Source organism: Leuciscus leuciscus (genome assembly GCF_965113295.1).
Source record: "Leuciscus leuciscus genome assembly, chromosome: 8".
Lineage (NCBI taxonomy): Eukaryota > Metazoa > Chordata > Actinopteri > Cypriniformes > Leuciscidae > Leuciscus > Leuciscus leuciscus.
The window spans coordinates 40,465,248-40,485,336 of record NC_138732.1 but is presented as its reverse complement, the minus strand read 5'-3'; the positions used below and the strand labels follow the sequence as shown (position 1 = coordinate 40,485,336).

Here is a 20,089-nt window from a genome sequence, read left to right as displayed (position 1 = left end):
CATGCCCAGGAGTCTTCACCCTCTATTCCTGATGGACCATCATTTCTGCCACAAGTCGGCCGGGGTAGATGGTAGAGATTGGAGTGCTGCCCTGCTGTAGACCTCGCTGAACGGCGCACAGCCACAATATTGTCCTCAGGCACCTCAGCCATATCCTCACTGTCAATTTCTTCAAATGCTGAGGTGCCGGTTGGCGCAGGTACAGCTTGAGGTTCTTGTTCTGCCCCATACCAAATGATCACATCTCGGGCATCACTATCGTTCCAGGCAGGAGGATCTTTGAGGGTCTCCTCTTCCCAAGCTGGACCAGGAACACCACCTGGCCCGGGCCTCAATCCCATGGGGATGGCGCGCATCTCAGAACGATGCACCTGTCGAACAGGTCCACCCGCATCTACAGGGATCACAGTGTATACCGCTCCTGCTCCAGAAGGGCAGCGTACAACTCGATAGGCCACAGAGTTCCAGTAGTCCTGGATTTTATTTCTCCCATGTGGGTGGTTCCGCAGATAGATCAAATCTCCTTCTTGGAAGCCGGCATCGTTCACCTGATCATTATGGTTCTGGTTCCGCCTGAGGGCCAGTTCTTCTGATCTCTGCTTGACATGTTCATGAGTCATCCTGACACTTTGCTGGTGCTTTTCAACCCATTCTTCTAGGGTGTTAGTGTCTGGAGCAGCCTCCCTGATACCAAGCAAGAAATCAACTGGCAATCTTGGGTGGTGGCCAAACATCAGATAATATGGTGTATGCCCTGTGGTCTGGTGTGGGGTAATATTATAGGCAAAGGTGAGCTGAGGCAGATGATGTGGCCAGCGACGCTTCTCTGTCTCAGGTAGTGTGCGCAGCAAGTCATGGAGTGTGCGGTTAAACCGCTCACACTGGGCATTCCCTTGAGGATGGTACGGAGTGGTGCGGCTCTTTTGTATACCGTACATCTGACATAGTTGCTGGATCAGGAGGCTCTCAAAGTTTCGCCCTCGGTCAGAGTGTATACGAGCTGGGGGACCAAACCTATGGAACCATTGCTGCACCAAGGCCCTGGCCACAGTAGGAGCTCTTTGGTCTTTAGTAGGGACAGCCTGCGAGTACTTTGTAAATATGTCTGTGAGAATCAAGACATTCTCTTGTCCATCACTGGCCGGCTCTAACAAAGTAAAATCAAGAGCCAGGATTTCATTCGGTCGAGTGGCTTGCATCGTGCTCCAATACGTACGGACTTTGGGCTGGACGGCCTTCCCCAGAACGCATCGCTGGCACTGCTGGCACCACTGTTCAACATCTTTAGTCATACTGGGCCAAAAACATCGGCTTCGGAGTAGCTGGAGTGTTCTTTCCATGCCTTGGTGCCCTTGCTCATCGTGGACGCTCCGTAGAACTTCGGCTTGCAGGCACTGAGGCAGCAACAGCTGGAGAGTCTCTGGACCCCCCCCTGGTGCATGAATCTGGCGGTACAGAACTCCTTCCTCGTTGATTAGGCGGTCCCAGTGCCGGAGCAGGGCTCTGCTGGACTTGGATAACGCTTCACGCTCCATTGCACCTGGCCGTCGCCTTTCTTGATAGTACTTCCTCACGGGCCCGATGACTGGGTCAGCATCCTGAAGCGAGCTGAGATCCTGAGGTGTACGCCCCGGTAAGGCCACCACCTCCTCGCATTGGCCCTCTATGGCCGGCGTCGGACCAAGGCTGGTCAATGCGCCCAACGCGGGGACCTCTGTCCCGAAGGTGAAGCGTTCCAGATACTGACGAGAAAGAGCGTCGGCATTCTGATTGCTCTTGCCCGGACGATATCTGAGGGTAAAATTGAATGATGCCAGTTGAGAAGCCCACCGCTGCTCGGTTGCTCCCAGCTTTGCCGTGTGCAAATGGCTTAGGGGGTTATTGTCAGTAAGGATTGTGAAATGGTTCCCCAGCAAATATTCACGGAACTTTTCCGTAACTGCCCATTTTACCGCAAGTAGTTCGAGCTTCATAGAGCTATAGTTCTCCATATTTCTTTCAGCAGCTCTGAGTCCCCGACTGGCAAATGCGACTGGGCGTACTTTCCCTTCATGTTCTTGGGAGAGGACTGCACCAAGACCTCCGTGGCTGGCATCTACCTCCAAGATGAAGGGCTTCTTAAAGTCGGCATAAGCCAGCACTGGAGCCGAGGTGAGTCGCTCCTTCAGAGACAGAAATGCTTGCTCACATCCTTCATCCCAGGCCGAGGCCAGAGGAACTGGAGGGGTCTTTCCCTTCCTTCGAGGTCCACTGAGTCTTCCTACCAGATGGTGGAGCGGAGCTGCCAGCTTTGAAAATCCCTCCACGAAACGCCGATAATAGCTCGCGAAACCGAGGAAAGATCGTAATTCAGCCAGATGTCCAGGGCGTCTCCACTCCTTAACCACCTCTATCTTGGCGGGATCCGTGGCAACTCCCTCAGCGGAGACCACATGCCCCAAGTAACTAACCTGGTGCTGGAAGAAACGGCATTTTGACAGTTTTACTTTTAGTCCCTGTTTTTGCAGACGGGAAAACACCTCTCCCAGTCTTTCCAAATGCTGCTGGATGGTGGCGGAAAAGACGATCACATCGTCCAGGTACAGTAGAACGGACTGGTATCTGCAATCGCCAAACATGCGCTCCATTAAACGCTGGAACGTTCCAGGCGCATTACACAGTCCAAATGCCATTCTGTTAAACTCAAATAGGCCAAAAGGCGTACAGAAGGCGGTCTTAGATTTATCCTGCTCCACCATTGGCACCTGATTGTATCCACTTGCAAGGTCCAAGGTGGAGAACCATTTTGCTCCTGAAAGTGCATCCAACGATTCTTCGATACGGGGAAGGGGATATGCGTCACGGCGGGTTTTTGCATTAAGCTGCCTGTAATCTACACAAAGGCGCAAACTCCCATCCTTCTTAGTCACCAAGACTATAGGAGAAGAATATGGACTGCTACTTTCTCTGATGACTTTACTATCTAAGAGCTGTCGGATGTGCGCTTTCACAGTTTCATACTGGGAGGGTGGAATTCTACGATATGGCTGTCGAACAGGAGCATTGTCCAACAGGGGAATCTCATGGCTGATTAAGGACGTGCATCCTAGGTCTCCCTCCCCTTGGGAAAAGATGTTGCTATACTGGACAAGGAGGGCCCTGGCCTCAACAGCTTGTTGCTGGGTCAACCCCGGAAAGTCTGGCGCCATGAACTCAGGGACACTGCAGCACTCAACTACCTCCTGGGTGGAGACATAAGCTTGACACTGTTCCCATGAAGGGTCGACTGATATAGAGGCAGCTGTTCCTGTTACAGCTGCTGCCACAACTTGTACAGTGCCAATAGGACGGCGTGGGGGCAACCATACCTTTGTGTTACCCACATTCACTACAGGTGCATATAGAAAACCCTTTCTAGCCGGCACCAGGGTAGGGGACACTAGTAGGCCTTCGGGCAACTGCTCCTCGTCAAAGTCCAAGGGCTCCAGCAAAAACTCTACGGACTCAAGCTGGGGGCATGTAACCGGGACCATGGTTAGGGCTCCTGCCTCCAGACAGACTGCCCTTTTCCCATGGACTTTCACTTTGAACGGCTTCTGTGCATTTACAATGGCCTGGATCTGTTCGCAGTGTCTCAACGCACGTCGGGCTGCCGGTGCCGCCGATTTCACAGGGAGGGAATGAAAGAGCTGTGACCCATGTTGTTTAAAAAGGACCTGATAGCATTCCCCAATTACATTCATTCCCAGTATCCCGGGTGTTACAAGCTTACGGTCTTTAAGAGTGCTATTCTCTGGGTCTTTAACAATTAAAATTCCCCTCCCCTGAATGCATTGCCCCAGTACCCCCACATCCAACTCTAGGTAACCAATATAGGGGATGTCTAAACCATTAGCGGCCTTAAGCCCAAGCCATCTACAATCCTTCTTTTGTAGATGATAAAAATGCTCTCGAAAGAAACTCTCGGTGATGGTGGTCACCATTGACCCAGTGTCAATCAAGCAGGGAACTGTTACGTCTCCCATAAAAACAGACAATACAGGGCAAGTTTTAACTAACTTATCATATGATTGAGAATAAATTGAGCCAGGCACGTCCCTTCCCAGCGTGTGGCTCTGCACACTGGGAATTGCTAGTTTCCCGATTGACTAGGGAGGTTATCTGGGCCCGGGGCTTGGTTAGGGGGGATATCAGGGGGCAAACGTGAAGCTAACCTACTATTGTGGGTGGGGGGAACTGCCTGGCAATAGCGGGCTATATGGCCTGGCTGATCGCACCGTAGACAAATGGGCTGACCATTGGGGGCACGTTTGTATCGCCCACCCCGGTGTGGTGGAGGGGGCTGTGATCTACCACTATGGTGTCCTAACTGCCTCACGAGCATGTCTAACTGAGCTTGTTGCTTAAGGACCAAGTCTTTTAATTCAATGAATTCCGATGACTGGGGGGCTGTAACACATTGCGACACAACCTGAGCTTCACTGCTTGCACCTGGAGCACGGTAGCTACGGTCTCGGTTGGACTGACCCTCCTGCACCCACCTTATAGCTTCTTTCCGTACGGCTAGAAGAGTCAACCCACTATCTGCTCGTACCAGTCGCTTGAGTTCCCTGCGTAACATAGGATCACAAACATTTTCACAGAACTGGTCTCGCAAAACAATATCAGGGTTCCTAATGGCACCTTCATTTGACTGGTTTACTTTATCCAACATTTCCATTAAAGCATGAGAGAACTCAAACAAAGTTTCATTGTCCTTTTGCTTTCTATTAAAGAAACGCTGTTGCCAGTACACATATGATTTAGCACACCCATATACTTCCCTTAAGACTTCAATTATCGACTCAGGGTTTTCACGTGTGGCTATAGGACGGTACTTAATCTCATTTCGGGCTTCACCCTCTAAGTGATCAAACAAAAACAGGGCCTTGTCAAAATTAGACATATGCGTTGCCCGAATACAACTTTTTGCCTCTTCAATCCATTCTTCCACAGACAAAGACCCTGCAGTTGCAGAGCCAGAAAACTTCGGGCATCGCCGCTCTCGAGGTATAAAGAGCGCTTGCTCCCGTCGAGCAGGCTGGGTACTAGTAGTACTGCTACTAGCATTGCCCGCTGTCCCTCCCCCCGAAAGTCTCTCATTTTCAGCCTGGAGCTGCTCCAAACGCCGTCGCAGCTGCTGTAACTCCACCGCGGACTCCTCTCCGTCACTCATTTTGTTGCCAGCTGCTGTTCTCTATACACACTTGCGTACTCTCTCTCTCAGACACACACACACACACACACACAGGTGCTGCTTGAATAAACTAACCTAGCGACACAAATGCTACCCTGCCGACTACGCCAATTGTTGCCCCCCTGGTGGGGCGATGGCAGTGCTGACTACGCCACCCCTTGGACAAGACTGGTGAGAGCAAGGGGACTCTTTTATAAAGAAACACGCACAGGCTTGGTTTAGCAAAGTAAAAAGATACAATGTTTATTTTATCTTAGTTAAAAATGAGTCGCTTTAGATAGTCAATAAATAACACACAAATTCATCATTTAACAGGGATAAGCCATAGTAGAGTGAGCCACCAGAATGTAAGCTTAAACAGGCCTAGGTTTCGATACCACACGTGAGCTAAGGCACACCACTTTAGAGTAGAACAAACACTACAAACTCAGCTTACACACCACAGCAACGTTGCTGGTTGAGCTATTACAACAGATGCACACTTCACAGCATTACACTGCACACATCGGTTCTAAATGGGTGAAACACTCTAAGGAAACCAAACTAGAGCCCGGTAGGCTAACCTATCCTATAGGCCCAATCCACATTAGGCTATTAATAGGGTAGGGGGGGGGAAACAAACAAAGAGAAGAAACCGCTAGCCGGTGGCCACCATCAGTTCACTAACACACATCTCTTACAGCCCGCCGGCTAGTGGTAAAAGAAAAGAAAAAAAAGAAAAATACAATAAATCAATAAACCAAACGGAAAAGTGTCTAAGAAGCAGCACCTGCACATACATACACATTCAAACACATTCAAGAGAACAGCAGCCGACAATCTGATTGCTGTAGCCTCTTTTTGCAAGCTAGCGATTGGGTGAGTAGACAGTGTTCCGTGCTTCACGCATTCACCAGGGTCACTGGACGCTTCTCTACGCTTGTCACTCTAGGCATTCCCAACGTATTTTGGAAACGCATGCAGACACACAAAACAGTAGCGCCGTTGGCAATCGCTCGGTAACACCTTGCACAACAAACAGCACCCAGGAACACTGCTGCACTCCAACGCGTCAGTAGCTAGCTACAATGAATGGCTACCGGCATGAGGACCCCAGGTGCCTATACACCTGCCTGCGCTTAATTGCCGACCTCTCCCACCCATATTAGGTGACGTAGCAATACGGGAAAGAGTGAAAGTGAGCGAGAGGCGGAGAAAGAGGGAGAAGAGAGGGAAAAGAGAGCACCCCAAATCCACAGGCTACATTTAAATGCTTTGTTTAGTAGTTGTATACTAAATATTTGCTCAAAATTAGATCGTCTCTCAAATTTCTGGAACTTCGATCACATGCGTTTCTCCGTTTCAGCTTTCTCTTCAGTTTCCACCGCGTCTCACAGTGGGCGGAGTCAGCATTCTGCTGATCACACTCAATTGGAAGATCTACATCTGCAGTGCAGATTCCAACTCTAATTGGATATTTTTTTTTACTGCAGTAACTTGCATATTACTAATATGATTAATAAAGCATTTTATTTGTCTCAATTTTCTTTTATCACTATCCTTTTTTCACATAAACAGTTTTACTGGAAGGGTGCATATGCAAAAAATATTTTTTTTCCTAATTTGACTAATTTGAGTCTGGGTTACACGAGTATACCAGTGACAGGTCGCGGGACAGTCGAGTATACCCGTGACAGGTCGCGGGACAGTCGAGTTACGAGTATACCCGTGACAGGTCGCGGGACAGTCGAGTACACCCGTGACAGGTCGCGGGACAGTCGCATATAGCCGTGACGGGTAGCGGGACAGGCGAGTATACCAGTGACAGGTCGCGGGACAGTCGAGTATACCCGTGACAGGTCGCGGGACAGGCGACTCAAGGCGAGTATTATGGCGCTCGGAATGTATCATTCGGCGACGAGACTGACAAGCACGACAGATAACACACGTGTATACGTGCGTGTACGTCTCCATTTGTTTTATATGGAGACGTACACGCAAATGTCACGTCACGTAGACACGTCAATAACGTGTAGCTGTTGATCGTTACAGACGTGACGGCGGCGTCACGTTAGAATTTAACGTGTGGATAACGTCTGCCCGTCTGCACGTCTGAACGTCTGCCCGTCTGTACGTCTGTCCGCCTAATTTTCCTTATTTTCTCCTACATTTAGGCTACTGTTATAGACATTGTAGATAATCTTATTTTGGCAGTTTACTTAGGACTACATTGGATTTATTTATTTCTATAATGCTGAATGTCTGTTAAGTAGGCTACATACATTTGGTATCCCAATGATAGATAAAAGTCTATTGTCATGTATATACGATCTTATGAGAGACAAATAAAATGGGCTTGTAAAATTCAGAAAAATGGGTCGGTTACTGCTATACTTATTCCGAACAGGTCATTAATCATTCAAATTAAAATCGTTTAACATAAATATACTATTTAATAGAGCTACACTAAAAATGTTATAAAGCCTAGCACTCTTTTAAATGTAGCCTAGTCATACTGCACATTTTTTTGCTACTATGTTAAGAGGATACAAATATATCACCCAACTCAGGCAAAACAATTGACAGCCCTGATAAATAAAGTAAAAGGCTCAAACGGATGCATCTTGTTTTCACCTGCAGGAAAAACAAAAATGACAGTAAATGACCACTAACATCAGTAGGTGGCAGCAGAGGGACAATCATCTGCTCATTAGCCATCAGTGATGCGCGGGTTACCCGCAGTTACCAGTCATCCCAAAATATTTGTAATGATATTCGGGTCGCGGTCGGTCGGGTCGTTTGATGCCAATTAAACCTTTGTAATTTAGTACTAGAGAGCATATGAGCGGAGTGGAGCGGTGAGAATCTCCCCTGCTCAAAGCTACATCAGGCCGCTCCGCTCATTATCGCTCAGCGCTCAACGCAGTTTGCTCCGCGCTCCACTCAAATCGCCCCCCGCTCGCTCCAAAAAAGGAAAAAAAAATCTACATGTATATCACTGTTAGCTTAGACCACAGCCTTACCTCCTAAAGAACTAATGAGCAACAAAAACATTTTTCAAATAGAAATGTTTTATTTCAAATTACAAATTAGGCCTATGTAAGAAGAAATATAGCCTACACAAAGTCCTGTAAAATTAAACGAATAAATGGGCCTAATAATATAAATAACAATTATATAAACAAAAAAGTAGCCTACATAATTTTAAAAGTAAATTTACTATTAGGCCAGAATTTAAGTTAACTTTTGCAACGCGCACGATTCAAATTTAAATGGGCTTATATCCATTGTACACACAAACTGCTGTAAAATAAAACGAATAAATGGGCCTAATAATATAAATAAAATTTATATAAACAAAAATATAAAAATATATACTTAAACGTTTTAAAAGTAGGCTAAATTAACTATTAGGCCAACATTCTTATAACTGAACTTTTGCGCAGCGCGCAGGATTAAAATTTAAATGGGCTTGTATCAATTGTTTGAATATTACGCTATATTTAATTTACACTTTGTTACAAGTTACCGTATTCGATTTGCTAACCTTTTGCTTTCTTCCCAGCGTGTTCACATAGCACACTGCATGTTTTCGAGAGATGTGTCTTTTTAGATTCCAAAATGAATCTTTACTGACTGAAACGATGTCTCCACATTCGTTTTCTTCTACCACATTATAGTTAGTTTTATATTATAGTAGGCTACACCTGTATGACTTCTTATTTTCCTTTTTGAAGTAGCCTACTTTTTTAACTCCATTTTTGAGCCGAGTTTTGACTGAAAATAGAATCCATCTTGCAGTCATCAACAGTAGACTGAGTCAGGCTTGACTGAGCATGCTTCAGAATCGTGGTGTGCGCGGAGCGAAATTGGAGCGGGAAATAGGGCGACGCTCCATCCTTTTAAAAATGCCGCTCTGCGCTCTGTCCAAGATCCGCCCGCTCGCTCCCGCTCCACTCCGCTCACATGCAATTTTCTATGAAATACATAGGCCTACACTTTAATGGCTGAATAACTGGCGCGAAGATGACGCACGAGCTCAGTCGAGCTCAGGTAGAGATGGAGGCGGCAAGAGAAAATGTGGAGACTGTGGAGTGGTTTATGTGGATAAAGGCATATTTTTGTACATGACTACACAAGTCCTTATAAGGGCAAAAAAAGATGTCGTTTTAACGACATAACATCTCGTTATTACGAGAAAAAGATGTCGTTTTAACGACATACGATCTCGTTATTACGAGAAAAGATGTCGTTAAAACGACATACGATCTCGTTATTACGAGAAAAGATGTCGTTAAAACGACATAAGATCTCGTTATTACGACATAATTGAGGGGAAAAAATAATATGTATGTGGCAGCAATGCGTCACCATAGCTTTGTCATGTGTAGGCCTACTTCTTGCTATGCATTTACTACTTTTAAAAAATGCGGGTCAGGAAGCGGGTCGGGTACAATATTTTCTTCTTTTTTTTTTTTTGCGGTCCGAGTTGCGGGCGGGTTAGTTGAAAACGTCGGTCGGGTGCGGGTTGTTTATACATTGACCCGCGCAACACTGATATATATATATATATATATATATATATATATGTATATATGTATGTGTGTGTATATAGGCTATATATATATATATATATATATACATACATACACACACACACACACTCTCTGTATGTGTGTGTTTGTGTTACATTGTCTCTATAAAGTATATTTACTGTATTATGTAAATGTGGAGTACGTGTATACAGTACTAAAAATAATGTCTGATTACACACCTGTTCTGTCTACAAACGTTTGAATGATTGAAGACAATGTTGTTCTCCCAACATTCAGCTTTACCTTTTGACCCACCTCAGTCATTGTAAGGTCATGATTGATAACATTGTCTGCTATAGTGTCCTTATTGCATTAGAAACATGTCCACAATCTTGACCTCTTCCACTGTTTCCCCTTCTTCCACCACACATCATTACTCCTCTTCTTCCCGACTGTTGACCCTGTTTGTTTCTGTGTTGTTCTTCCATTATCTAAATGTGTGACACTGAGTTGTGCTCTGTCAATATATGCTTGTCAAATGAAGCTTCAGGAGATGCACTTCTGAGCTATTTCAGAGACCTGGTTGATTTAATGCTTTACATTCCCCTTCATTAGTGAAATGCAAAATTAAAGCATTAAAATGTAGCATGTCATGGGAACCAACAACAGTACATTTAGATTATACCCATATTTCTATTTATAACGCAGCCACTTTAAATTCACATAATGTTTCAATTCTGAGTAACAGAAATATATAGGCCTATATATGTTTAAATATAATGAAAATTAATTGCCAACATGCCGAGTATATAAAAAAATACCAAGTAAAACACAAATTTGTAAATATTTGTTTGAATGTTTCTGTAATGAGCAGTTTTTAGAAAACCAGAATGCCTGTAAATAAACAATATATTAATGACTGGCATTTCACACAATAGTCAATGAAAATACAGTTCCAAACAGCGCCACAGCAGAACAACTGCAATTGTCTAAAAGGAGTAGTTGTGTTGTGTGGGTGTTAAATATATGTTTGTGTTTTTGAAAGAATAGGTTGAACACATGGTTGAACATCAACCAGTAATCTCAATAGAACAGGGCCTTGGCGCCATCTACTGGCAATTTTATATTGATATTTAGTAGTTTAATATTAATTTAGCCTCCGTTCATTTCGGCATTTACAACTCGGTTTAAATGAGCTTGCTAGAAGTTCATAGAACGATTTTTTATGACATAGAAATTCAGAATATAATTAAGTAATGCATCCACTCTACTATAGAGTTTTTTTTATTATTATTGTAGCCTATCGCCTATTTCCTATTCCCATACATGCTCGTGCATAATTGATATTGCAAAATACATTCAAAGCTTTTTACTGTTGAGATTCGTTTTTTTTTTATGTATCCAAACCTAAATAATATTTTCTTAATATTCTTCGAGGATGTTAAAAGCTAGGCCTATAGCAATGTGATTTTCTCTGCTGTAAATTACTTAATCTAATTTAATAATAGCTTAAATGATCAAATCTTCTAGATCACACTGTTCGAACAGTGTCTCTAATAAGACAAGTCCATTCAATTAAATTAAATTCAAATTTAGTTGTATAGCGCTTTTCACAATAGGCTACATCAAAACAGCTTTACAGAAAATGCATTTCAGAAATGTACATATAAAAATACAGTTACTTAGTTAGTCATTTATTAATCCATCATACAAGTAGCTGCATACAAGTAGCCTACGTGCGCTATTTTTAAATTAGCCAAGGCACATTAAGTATTGCGTTCAGACGGGCAGACGTTCAGACGTGTAGACGGGCAGACGTTCAGACGGGCAGACGTGTAGGCGTTCTCCACACGCACGTTAACACGTCTTTAAGCTTGGTTAGGAAAGAAATGACACAAAGCGAGCGCCATAATAAACTTGACTACACCACTGAGTATACCCGTGACAGGTCGCGGGACAGTCGCAAATAGCCGCCGTGACGGGTCGCGGGACAGGCGACTCAAGGCGAGTATAGCCGTGACAGGTCGCGGGACAGCCGCATATACCCGTGACAGGTCGCGGGACTGTCGAGTATACCCGTGACAGGTCGCGGGACAGGCGCGTATAGCCGTGACAGGTCGCGGGACAGTCGAGTATACCCGTGACAGGTCGAGTGACAGGCGCATATAGCGGTGGCAGGTTGAGTGACAGGCGCCGGTGGCAGCTGCCCCTGCCACGGAAAGATTTTACCCTTACTGCTTTGGTTCTTGCGAGGCTTTAATCTTGTTGGGAGGAACAGAAGATTTTGTTGGAGTCGGAGGGTGGTCTTTCCTCTTACCGTAGCTGCTTCCTGAAGTTTCCATTGGTGTGTAATCGTGGTCAGAAACGTTAGCTTGAGCAGAGGTTGCCGTTAGCTTAGCTTCGCTTTTCTTGCTTGACATATCTCGGTCGGGTTGACAAAAAAGTAAAACAGCTGCTTGGCTTTTCTCAAAAAAGATGCTGGTGTTAAAGGTTATTATATAATAGCAACGGTGGCTGACGTTGATTTAAGAGATTATTTCGGGGGCATTGATAGCGAGCTCAGAAAACCCGATGTGACCTGCTCGCCATTTTTTCGAACCAGCACGAAATCCCGAAACTACTGAGCCCTGCTTTAAACCAAAGTTCGCAAAGTAAAAGTAAATTGTAGATTATTGGATCTTTTACAAGACGAGGAAATGGATTCAAAATCTGTGGAAGAGCTTTCTTGTCCTGTTTGCTGTGAAATCTTCAAGACTCCTGTTCTTCTGTCCTGTAGTCACAGTATTTGTAAAGAGTGTCTACAACAGTTCTGGAAAACTAAGAAAACTCAGGAGTGTCCTGTCTGCAGGAGAAGATCCTCAAAAGCTGAACCTCCAATTAATCTAGCGTTAAAAAACTTGTGTGATTCATTGATAAAGGAGGGAAAGGAGAAACGTTCATCAGGATCTGAGGAGATCTGCAGTTTACACAGTGAGAAACTCAAACTCTTCTGTCTGGAGGACAAACAGCCTGTGTGTTTAGTGTGCAGAGACTCAGAGAAACACACCAATCACACATTCAGACCCATCAGTGAAGTGCTTTCATCTTACAAGGTAAGACTAATGTCTCTCATTTCATATGCTAAATACAGTGGAGTAAAGAAACGGTATTATTTGTGTATGCAATAGACCAGTATTTTTATTTTTTTTACTTAGACTAAATCTCCATTATTTACTACTGATAAAATCCTGCACTAATCTTAGACCCTCTGATGTTCAAATCTTCTTGAAAGTAACAGCAAAAAATAGAAATGTCATGTAATTCATATTTTTTTCAGTAATAATATGTGATTTAAGACACTGATACTATATGACCTATTCAACATATAAATAATGTAACAATAAAAACATCCAAACATACAATGTTTAAAGCTCTTATAGCTGCATAAGTTTTACAGATTTTCATCTTAACCTGTAGGAGGAGTTTAATACAGCACTGACGTCCTTACAAGACAAGCTCAAACATGGAGAAGAAATGAAAGAAGAGTGTGATGACAGAATTGAACACATCAAGGTGAGGATATAAAGAGTTAAATACTCAACATTCACACACAGAGTTTATTATTGACATTAGTGGAGTGTGTGTTCATACAGCGCTGACTGAAGTGAATGTGATTTGATTTCAGTCTCAAGCTGAGCACACAGAGCGTCACATTAAAGAAGAGTTTGAGAAGCTTCATCAGTTTCTCAGAGATGAAGAAGAAGCTACAATCACTGCACTGAGAGAGGAAGAGGAGCAGAAGAAGCAGAGGATGAAGGAGAAGCTGGAGGAGATGAACACACACATCTCAGCTCTTTCACACACAATCAGAGACATGGAGGAGATGATGAAAGACAATGACGTCTCGTTTCTAAAGGTGACAAATCAATCTGGCTTCATTCTTTGTGCTGAAAACAACTTGTATAGAGAGACTCATTGACAATGAGAGTGTTTGATAAGATATTAAAATGTTTTCAAACTCTATATTTTCCAGAACTATAAAGTCACGATGGAAAGGTGAGTGAGCTGCTCGTATCTCTTCTCTCAGTGGATCTGAACTCAAATTCACTGCCGTTCTGACTCTTGAATGTTCCTCAGAGTCCAGATCTCACAGCCGGATCCACGGATGAGTTCTGGAGCTTTGATTCATGTGTCGCGTTATCTGGGTAACCTGCCGTTCAGAGTCTGGAAGAAGATGCTGGAAACTGTCCAACACAGTGAGTCTCAGCAGATTTGACACCAGTGCAGAAGATAGTTCACATATAAGGGTGGTTCTTCAACTACGGGCACTTTTGGCCTTGTGAACTTGAGGTAAAAAAAAGTGTTCAAATCAAAATTGTCACAGTCTAACAGTTAACTAGTCTAGTTTAATGATCCATAAGAGAACGCACTTACATTATAAGACAAATTGGTGTTTTTTGACATATTTTCCGATCCGCACTGAACAAATGTCATTTCCATCACATGTAAATATTTGATTATTATTTAAAATGATTATGATATACATAATTTCTTAACAGTGTAAGACCACTTTCACACATAGTTTTACCAATTTATACCTAGATTGCAATTACCATAGATTTGTGGATTAAGTAAATTAATTGTCATGAGGCCCAAACACAAAGCTTACATCCACCACAACCTGAAATATAATATTGCATTGGTTAGATACATTTCAGAAAAATAACTACTTGTGGTATTACATTAAGAGGAACATTATCCCATAAACTATGCAGAATTTTTTAATGAGTGATTAGAATTTTGTACATATTTTTTAAAAAGTTATGAGGTGGTGGAAATGACTGGGTGTTGTGGAAATGACAATGAATGGACATCCATGTAGAAAAACAGAAAACATTTATTTGAAACCCATTTAACAAATCATTATCCATTAGTCTGTTTGGTTCCATAACCAGATGAACAGTTACAGTCTTACTGTAAACAACTTTAACCACAAATAGTCACATGAAAAATGTAAGTTACGCATAAATTGTAATTGTAAAATTGTAACATTCTAATTGTAATAAAACTTTATTAAAAAGATAAAAATTATTATCTAATAATAATAAAATATTCATATGCAGCCACTCAATCTATGAATTGCACCTTGTAAGCATAAATGTCATTTCCACCTCACCTTTGTCATTTCCACCCAAGAAGGTAATGTGGTGGAAATGACGGTGGTGGAAATGACAATCCTACAGTATTTTGTAAAAAAATCCAAGCTAGTATTACAGATTAGCTATGAATTGGTAGTTAGCATTGCATGCATGCAAAATACATCTATTTGTGTTAAAAAATCTATTTATTTACTAACTCATTTATTGTTACGCCATGTTTGGAAATGACATACAATAAAAATATTTTCATTTCAAGCAACATTTACCTTGAGTTTTCTTCTCCAAGTTGCTGAAGAAATTTAAAATCTCATCCATGTCAGACATGTGCTGTGATGTCATTGTTCATCTCCATAGAAACTATCCAAACAATCTTTCAAAAAAACGTTTTAAAGGGACATTACAGTGTTGTGGTGGAAATTACGGCAATACTGTGGGACAACTACATTTTGTATATAAAATCACATTAATAGTTGTCTGACCTTAAATACAGCAATAATTTGATTCTTTTACTGATACTTTATTCAGTCATATAAAAAAAATTGATAAATACATTTTTTTACACTTCTTTTTCATTATTTGAAGATCAGAAGTCTGGGTGTGGGACAAGCACAAAACAGCAATATTTGCATGTATAATGATGTTTAAAAAGGTGAAAAAATCATACCGTAGACTACCGGTAAAAAGTTCCTAAAGTACTTTCATTGTAAATTTAACTATGAAAGTGTTAATTTTTCAAAATTAAATGTTTTTTATAAAATATGATCAAAGGACATGAAAGTGCCCATAGTCTAAGAATTGCCCATAAACACACACAACATCAAGATTTGATAGAAATATATTTAATAATCAATTAAGTGAATCTGAACTGCATTTCAGAAAATCATCAGATCATTCAGCGAACTCAAAATGAAATGTCTATTCCTCATGGTTTATGTTTATGTATTAGGATATAATAGTGTTTATTGAATACTGATATTAAACCTGAAGCCTCAATCCATTCTGACAGTAACTGAGAGACAGAGGTGGAAAGTAACAATTTACATTTACTTGCGTTACGTAATTGAGTCGTTTTTCAAATCTGCAATTTTACTTTTACTGAAGTACGTTTTGTTTGATGTATTGTACTTCATATTTAAATCATATCTGTTAATGAGTAAAAACAAAAGTGATGCAGACCCAGCTGAAAGAGAGCCAGCGAATTCTTATGAAGCGAACAATGGCCAGTGTGGAAATAATTTGGATGTAGAAAAAACGTGTGGTTGTCCTCGAGGATAGATATCCAATTTGCAAAAAATGTGGACACTAAAAGAGGAAACAAAGAACAGCATCGCTCCGTGCAGATAAAGGGATGTGGGTCATTCCTGGGATTCGGTAATATTTCAGTCCCCCAGACTTTTGGTTCACCAAAATTAAAAATTAAAAGCTTTCCACAATATTTTGGTATGTCCATTATAATGAATAAAAAATTATAATATTGCATTTAAATATTTTTTTTATCATAAAAATAATGTCTTATTTCTAATGTAAACTCAGCATTTGGTCAAGTCTCTTCTCTGGTACTTCACTGAATTTGTACTTAGGAAATATTTAACAAATTGTACACGCGTCAAATTTTGTTTGCAAATGTTGTAAGTATTTATTTGTGTTACTTTCTTGTGAAAAAAACAAACAAGATATTTGATAAAAACCAGACTATAAAGTGATGTCCGTCAGTCTGAACTCAACCCCGTCACGCCAACTATTCTCCACCTATAATAATTTAGACTCCACCCATACGTGACATAATGTACCAGAAATGACATCATTCAGGTCTTTTTAACAGTGTTGCATAAGATGGTAAGTAGTATCATACTTTTTATAATATATGTGACTCAACCTCAACCTCAACACTTAAAAATTAAGATGGAAAATGATTTTTCAAAATTGTATTTTAATCCATAAGTATATACAATGTACTTGTTTCATTGCTGCCATGTATGGTCTACTCTCCTCCACTACAAGACCATTGGCCATTTTGTGCAGAAAACCTCAACCTCACATATCTGTATATTTCACATTATTTCAGGGTTGAAAACTTGTGACAGGGTTGAGTTTTTCACTTAATTTATGGATAATTTTAATTAAAATAAATATATATATATATATATATTAGTCATAAAGATATACTTACCAAATTCATGGCAACTCATAATTCTGTTATAAATAGAGTATTTGATGTAATGTGTCCACTTAAACACAAGCTTCTTATCTCAGAAATGGCCGCCGCATCATCAGCAGAAAGACAGTGTTATATATGCAGATCTGTTGATCCAGAAAGAAGGGCACAATATGAGAAATAAAAAAAGAAATAAAATTGAAGACAATGTCTCCCTTCAAACCAGTTACAGTCTTCAACCCCGTCACACTATTCTCAAACTTGTCACATTAATATTTTTGGAAGAAATAGGGAAGGAAATTAAAAAAATGAAGGCGTTTCTTGCTGATTTCCAACTGACATGTGAAGGACTAACACAATACAATTGTGGTTTTAGTTAAACATCTAAATTTACAATATTTGTTATAAAACTAAAGAGACCTCAGGCATACAATTAGTCTATTTTTAACTTCAGTCCCCAAAAAATTTGAAAAGTATCATAAATGTTACATTTGTAGTTATTAAATTGTTATGAGGGACACATGAGCAGTAGATGTTTGTTTTATAGCAAGTTTTGTGTAAAATCCTCTTTAAACCAAGTCCATTTTGTCCATTACAGGGTTGAGAATAAAATGTGTTTAAATACAAAAAACACTGAAATGAATAAAAGGTCTCAAATGCCTGAGGTGGAAAAATATGATTTTTTAGAGGTTTAAAATGTGCCTAATGATGTGGGCTATTTGGAAAATGATTTATATGTAGTTTAAAAAAATACAAAATAATTCCAAGTTGAAATATGACCGAATCCCAGTAATGACCCATGTCCCGTTTATAACTTAAGGCCGAATGATTTCCGTGATTCAGAGGGAATTCCAGAATCCAGTCATGAAAATGGCATTTACATAACGCAGATGTCACGTAAAACACACAAACTAATGGATAGATGAATCAAGTAGAGCTGTGCAATAAATCCAATGTCTGTGAATATTAAAGCTCAAAAAGAGTGCTATGTAAATATATAATCTGCTTGTTCTGCATGTCTCTGTGTGAATGAGATGTGCCGCTTCTTCTACTACTCAAGTACTCGACGCGCTCATGGTGTTTTCAGCATCTCATAAACAATATGAGGATATTAATACATGAACATTTCCAGAGCTGCTCTGAGAGAACGCCTAATGAGCATTTCCATCATTATATTGGAGAAAAACCAGTCAAATACACTCTGAAACATTCACTACAACCCGTCAAAATAAAAGTTTAACTAGGAGAAATTATGACAGAAATATATTGCAATTGTACGCCTATAATAGAAGGTACTTCTCAAAATAATAAAAACAACAACAATAAAAATACAATTTATTTAAACATTATTTAAAGAATATATATATATATAGATATATAGATATATATATACAGTATATATATATATATTTGTTTGTTTTTTGTCCATGGTTTAATTTAGTAAATCTGTTTTGCAGCACTTCCCCCAAAAATAAAAGGATAAAAGTTTAAGTTTTCATTTGATTACCACTGTTTTTGATAATATATTTGAATTAAATCATAAAAAGAAACATTGATTTTCTGAATAAAATACATTTGATAGGACTCTATTATTCTTAAACAGTTTAATTCATTATTTATGTTAAAAATAAGTTGTAACTCTAATTCATAATCAATTATTGAATTTAGTTGATTAGTTGACATGTTTTATTGAAATTTTAATAAACAAAACACAGATGGTTTCAAGTTTGTTATAATAAAAGCATTTGTTCAACCAAAAAAACCTGTTTTCATTCATTTAACTGTCATTTTAAATGATGATAATAATAAACATAATGTAATAATACTGTTTATTTATTTAATAATTGATTAATACCAGAAACTGTGATATTTTCAGAGACGTTGTCATACTGTGAAAATCTCATCCCGTTACACAGGAGAGCCCCCCACCACACCCCCGCTGTGAAAAACTAACTCAGTAACTTTTACTCTGAGCAAATACTTGAGTAGAATATTGTATTACTCTTCCCACCTCTGCTGAGAGAACACTGTTATCATAGCATGATTTATGATCTCTTTCAACAAAGTCTTTATATGTGTTTTACATTTACATTTCTAATACTTCATATTTCATCCTGTAATCTGATGTTATTCTCTTTGCAGCTCCGTTGACTCTGGATCCAAACACAGCACATCCTCGTCTCACACTCTCTGCTGATCTGACCAGTGTGTCGTTCAGTGATGTAGATAAAACACTTCCTGATAATCCAGAGAGGTTTGACTATTATCCATGTGTCCTGGGATCTGAGAGCTTTAACTCAGGAACACACTGCTGGAATGTGGAGGTTGGAGACAATACAAGCTGGATTCTTGGAATAACCACAGCATCAAACCAAAGGAAGGGAGAGGATTTCTTTGACTCTAATGTCTGGTGTGTGTGGTACATGGACAGCGAATACGGCTCACAATCCCCAGAGCAACCCTACACTGTCTTCACTGTTAAACAGAAGCTTCAGCGTGTGAGAGTTCAGCTGGACTATGACAGAGGAACAGTGTCATTCTCTGATCCTGTAACTAAAGACTGTCTGTGCAGATTCAGGACATCCTTCACAGAGACTGTCTTTCCATTCTTATTTAATCGCTGCACAACTTCTCCTCTGAGGATCTTACCAGTTAAACTGTTTATTACAGCAGAAAATCACAGTTAAATCTGATTCTGCTTCTAGATTAATACAGTTTTGCAAATTATGCTTCAATAATAACACTGTAATCAAAGGGTCTCGTTGATCAATCACACTTCAATGTAAAGTTTAGAGCCGACTTAACCCTTGTGTTTCCTTAAGGACATGTTTGTCTCTTTCAGGGTTTAATTTAAATTTAATTTTGAATTGGATTTTTATTGGATTTTTCTTATTTCACCCTCATTTCCTTTCATAAATCACTGGGTACACAAACTATTTACACTCAGGACCTTAAGGACAAAAATGTCCCCATTGAAATCCATTAAAACTATTAAATGATGCAGTCTTTGTTAATAGACTTTTGTTCTGTTGGCAAGGCTTCAAAATTAAAAATGTTTTCTATTTTA

At 40.4% G+C, this 20,089-nt stretch overlaps 1 protein-coding gene across 1 annotated transcript; it reads left to right on the top strand.

The window, feature by feature from the left end:
* The first annotated feature begins 12,069 nt into the window (after positions 1–12,069).
* Positions 12,070–20,089, top strand: LOC309505008 (nuclear factor 7, brain-like). Its single transcript, XM_082178360.1, has 6 exons — positions 12,070–12,821; positions 13,186–13,281; positions 13,394–13,624; positions 13,742–13,764; positions 13,846–13,964; positions 19,165–20,089. The coding sequence occupies exons 1-6, from the start codon at positions 12,426–12,428 to the stop codon at positions 19,707–19,709; spliced, it is 1,410 nt and encodes a 469-aa protein (XP_082034486.1). The 5' UTR covers positions 12,070–12,425; the 3' UTR covers positions 19,710–20,089.

Excerpts from the sequence above, each read along its gene's own strand:
- LOC309505008 (XM_082178360.1), top strand. The coding sequence starts at position 12,426 with ATGGATTCAAAATCTGTGGAAGAGCTTTCTTGTCCTGTTTGCTGTGAA. Across the intron at positions 12,822-13,185 it reads AAGTGCTTTCATCTTACAAG|GAGGAGTTTAATACAGCACT; the intron begins GTAAGACTAATG and ends CTTAACCTGTAG. Across the intron at positions 13,765-13,845 it reads TATAAAGTCACGATGGAAAG|AGTCCAGATCTCACAGCCGG; the intron begins GTGAGTGAGCTG and ends AATGTTCCTCAG.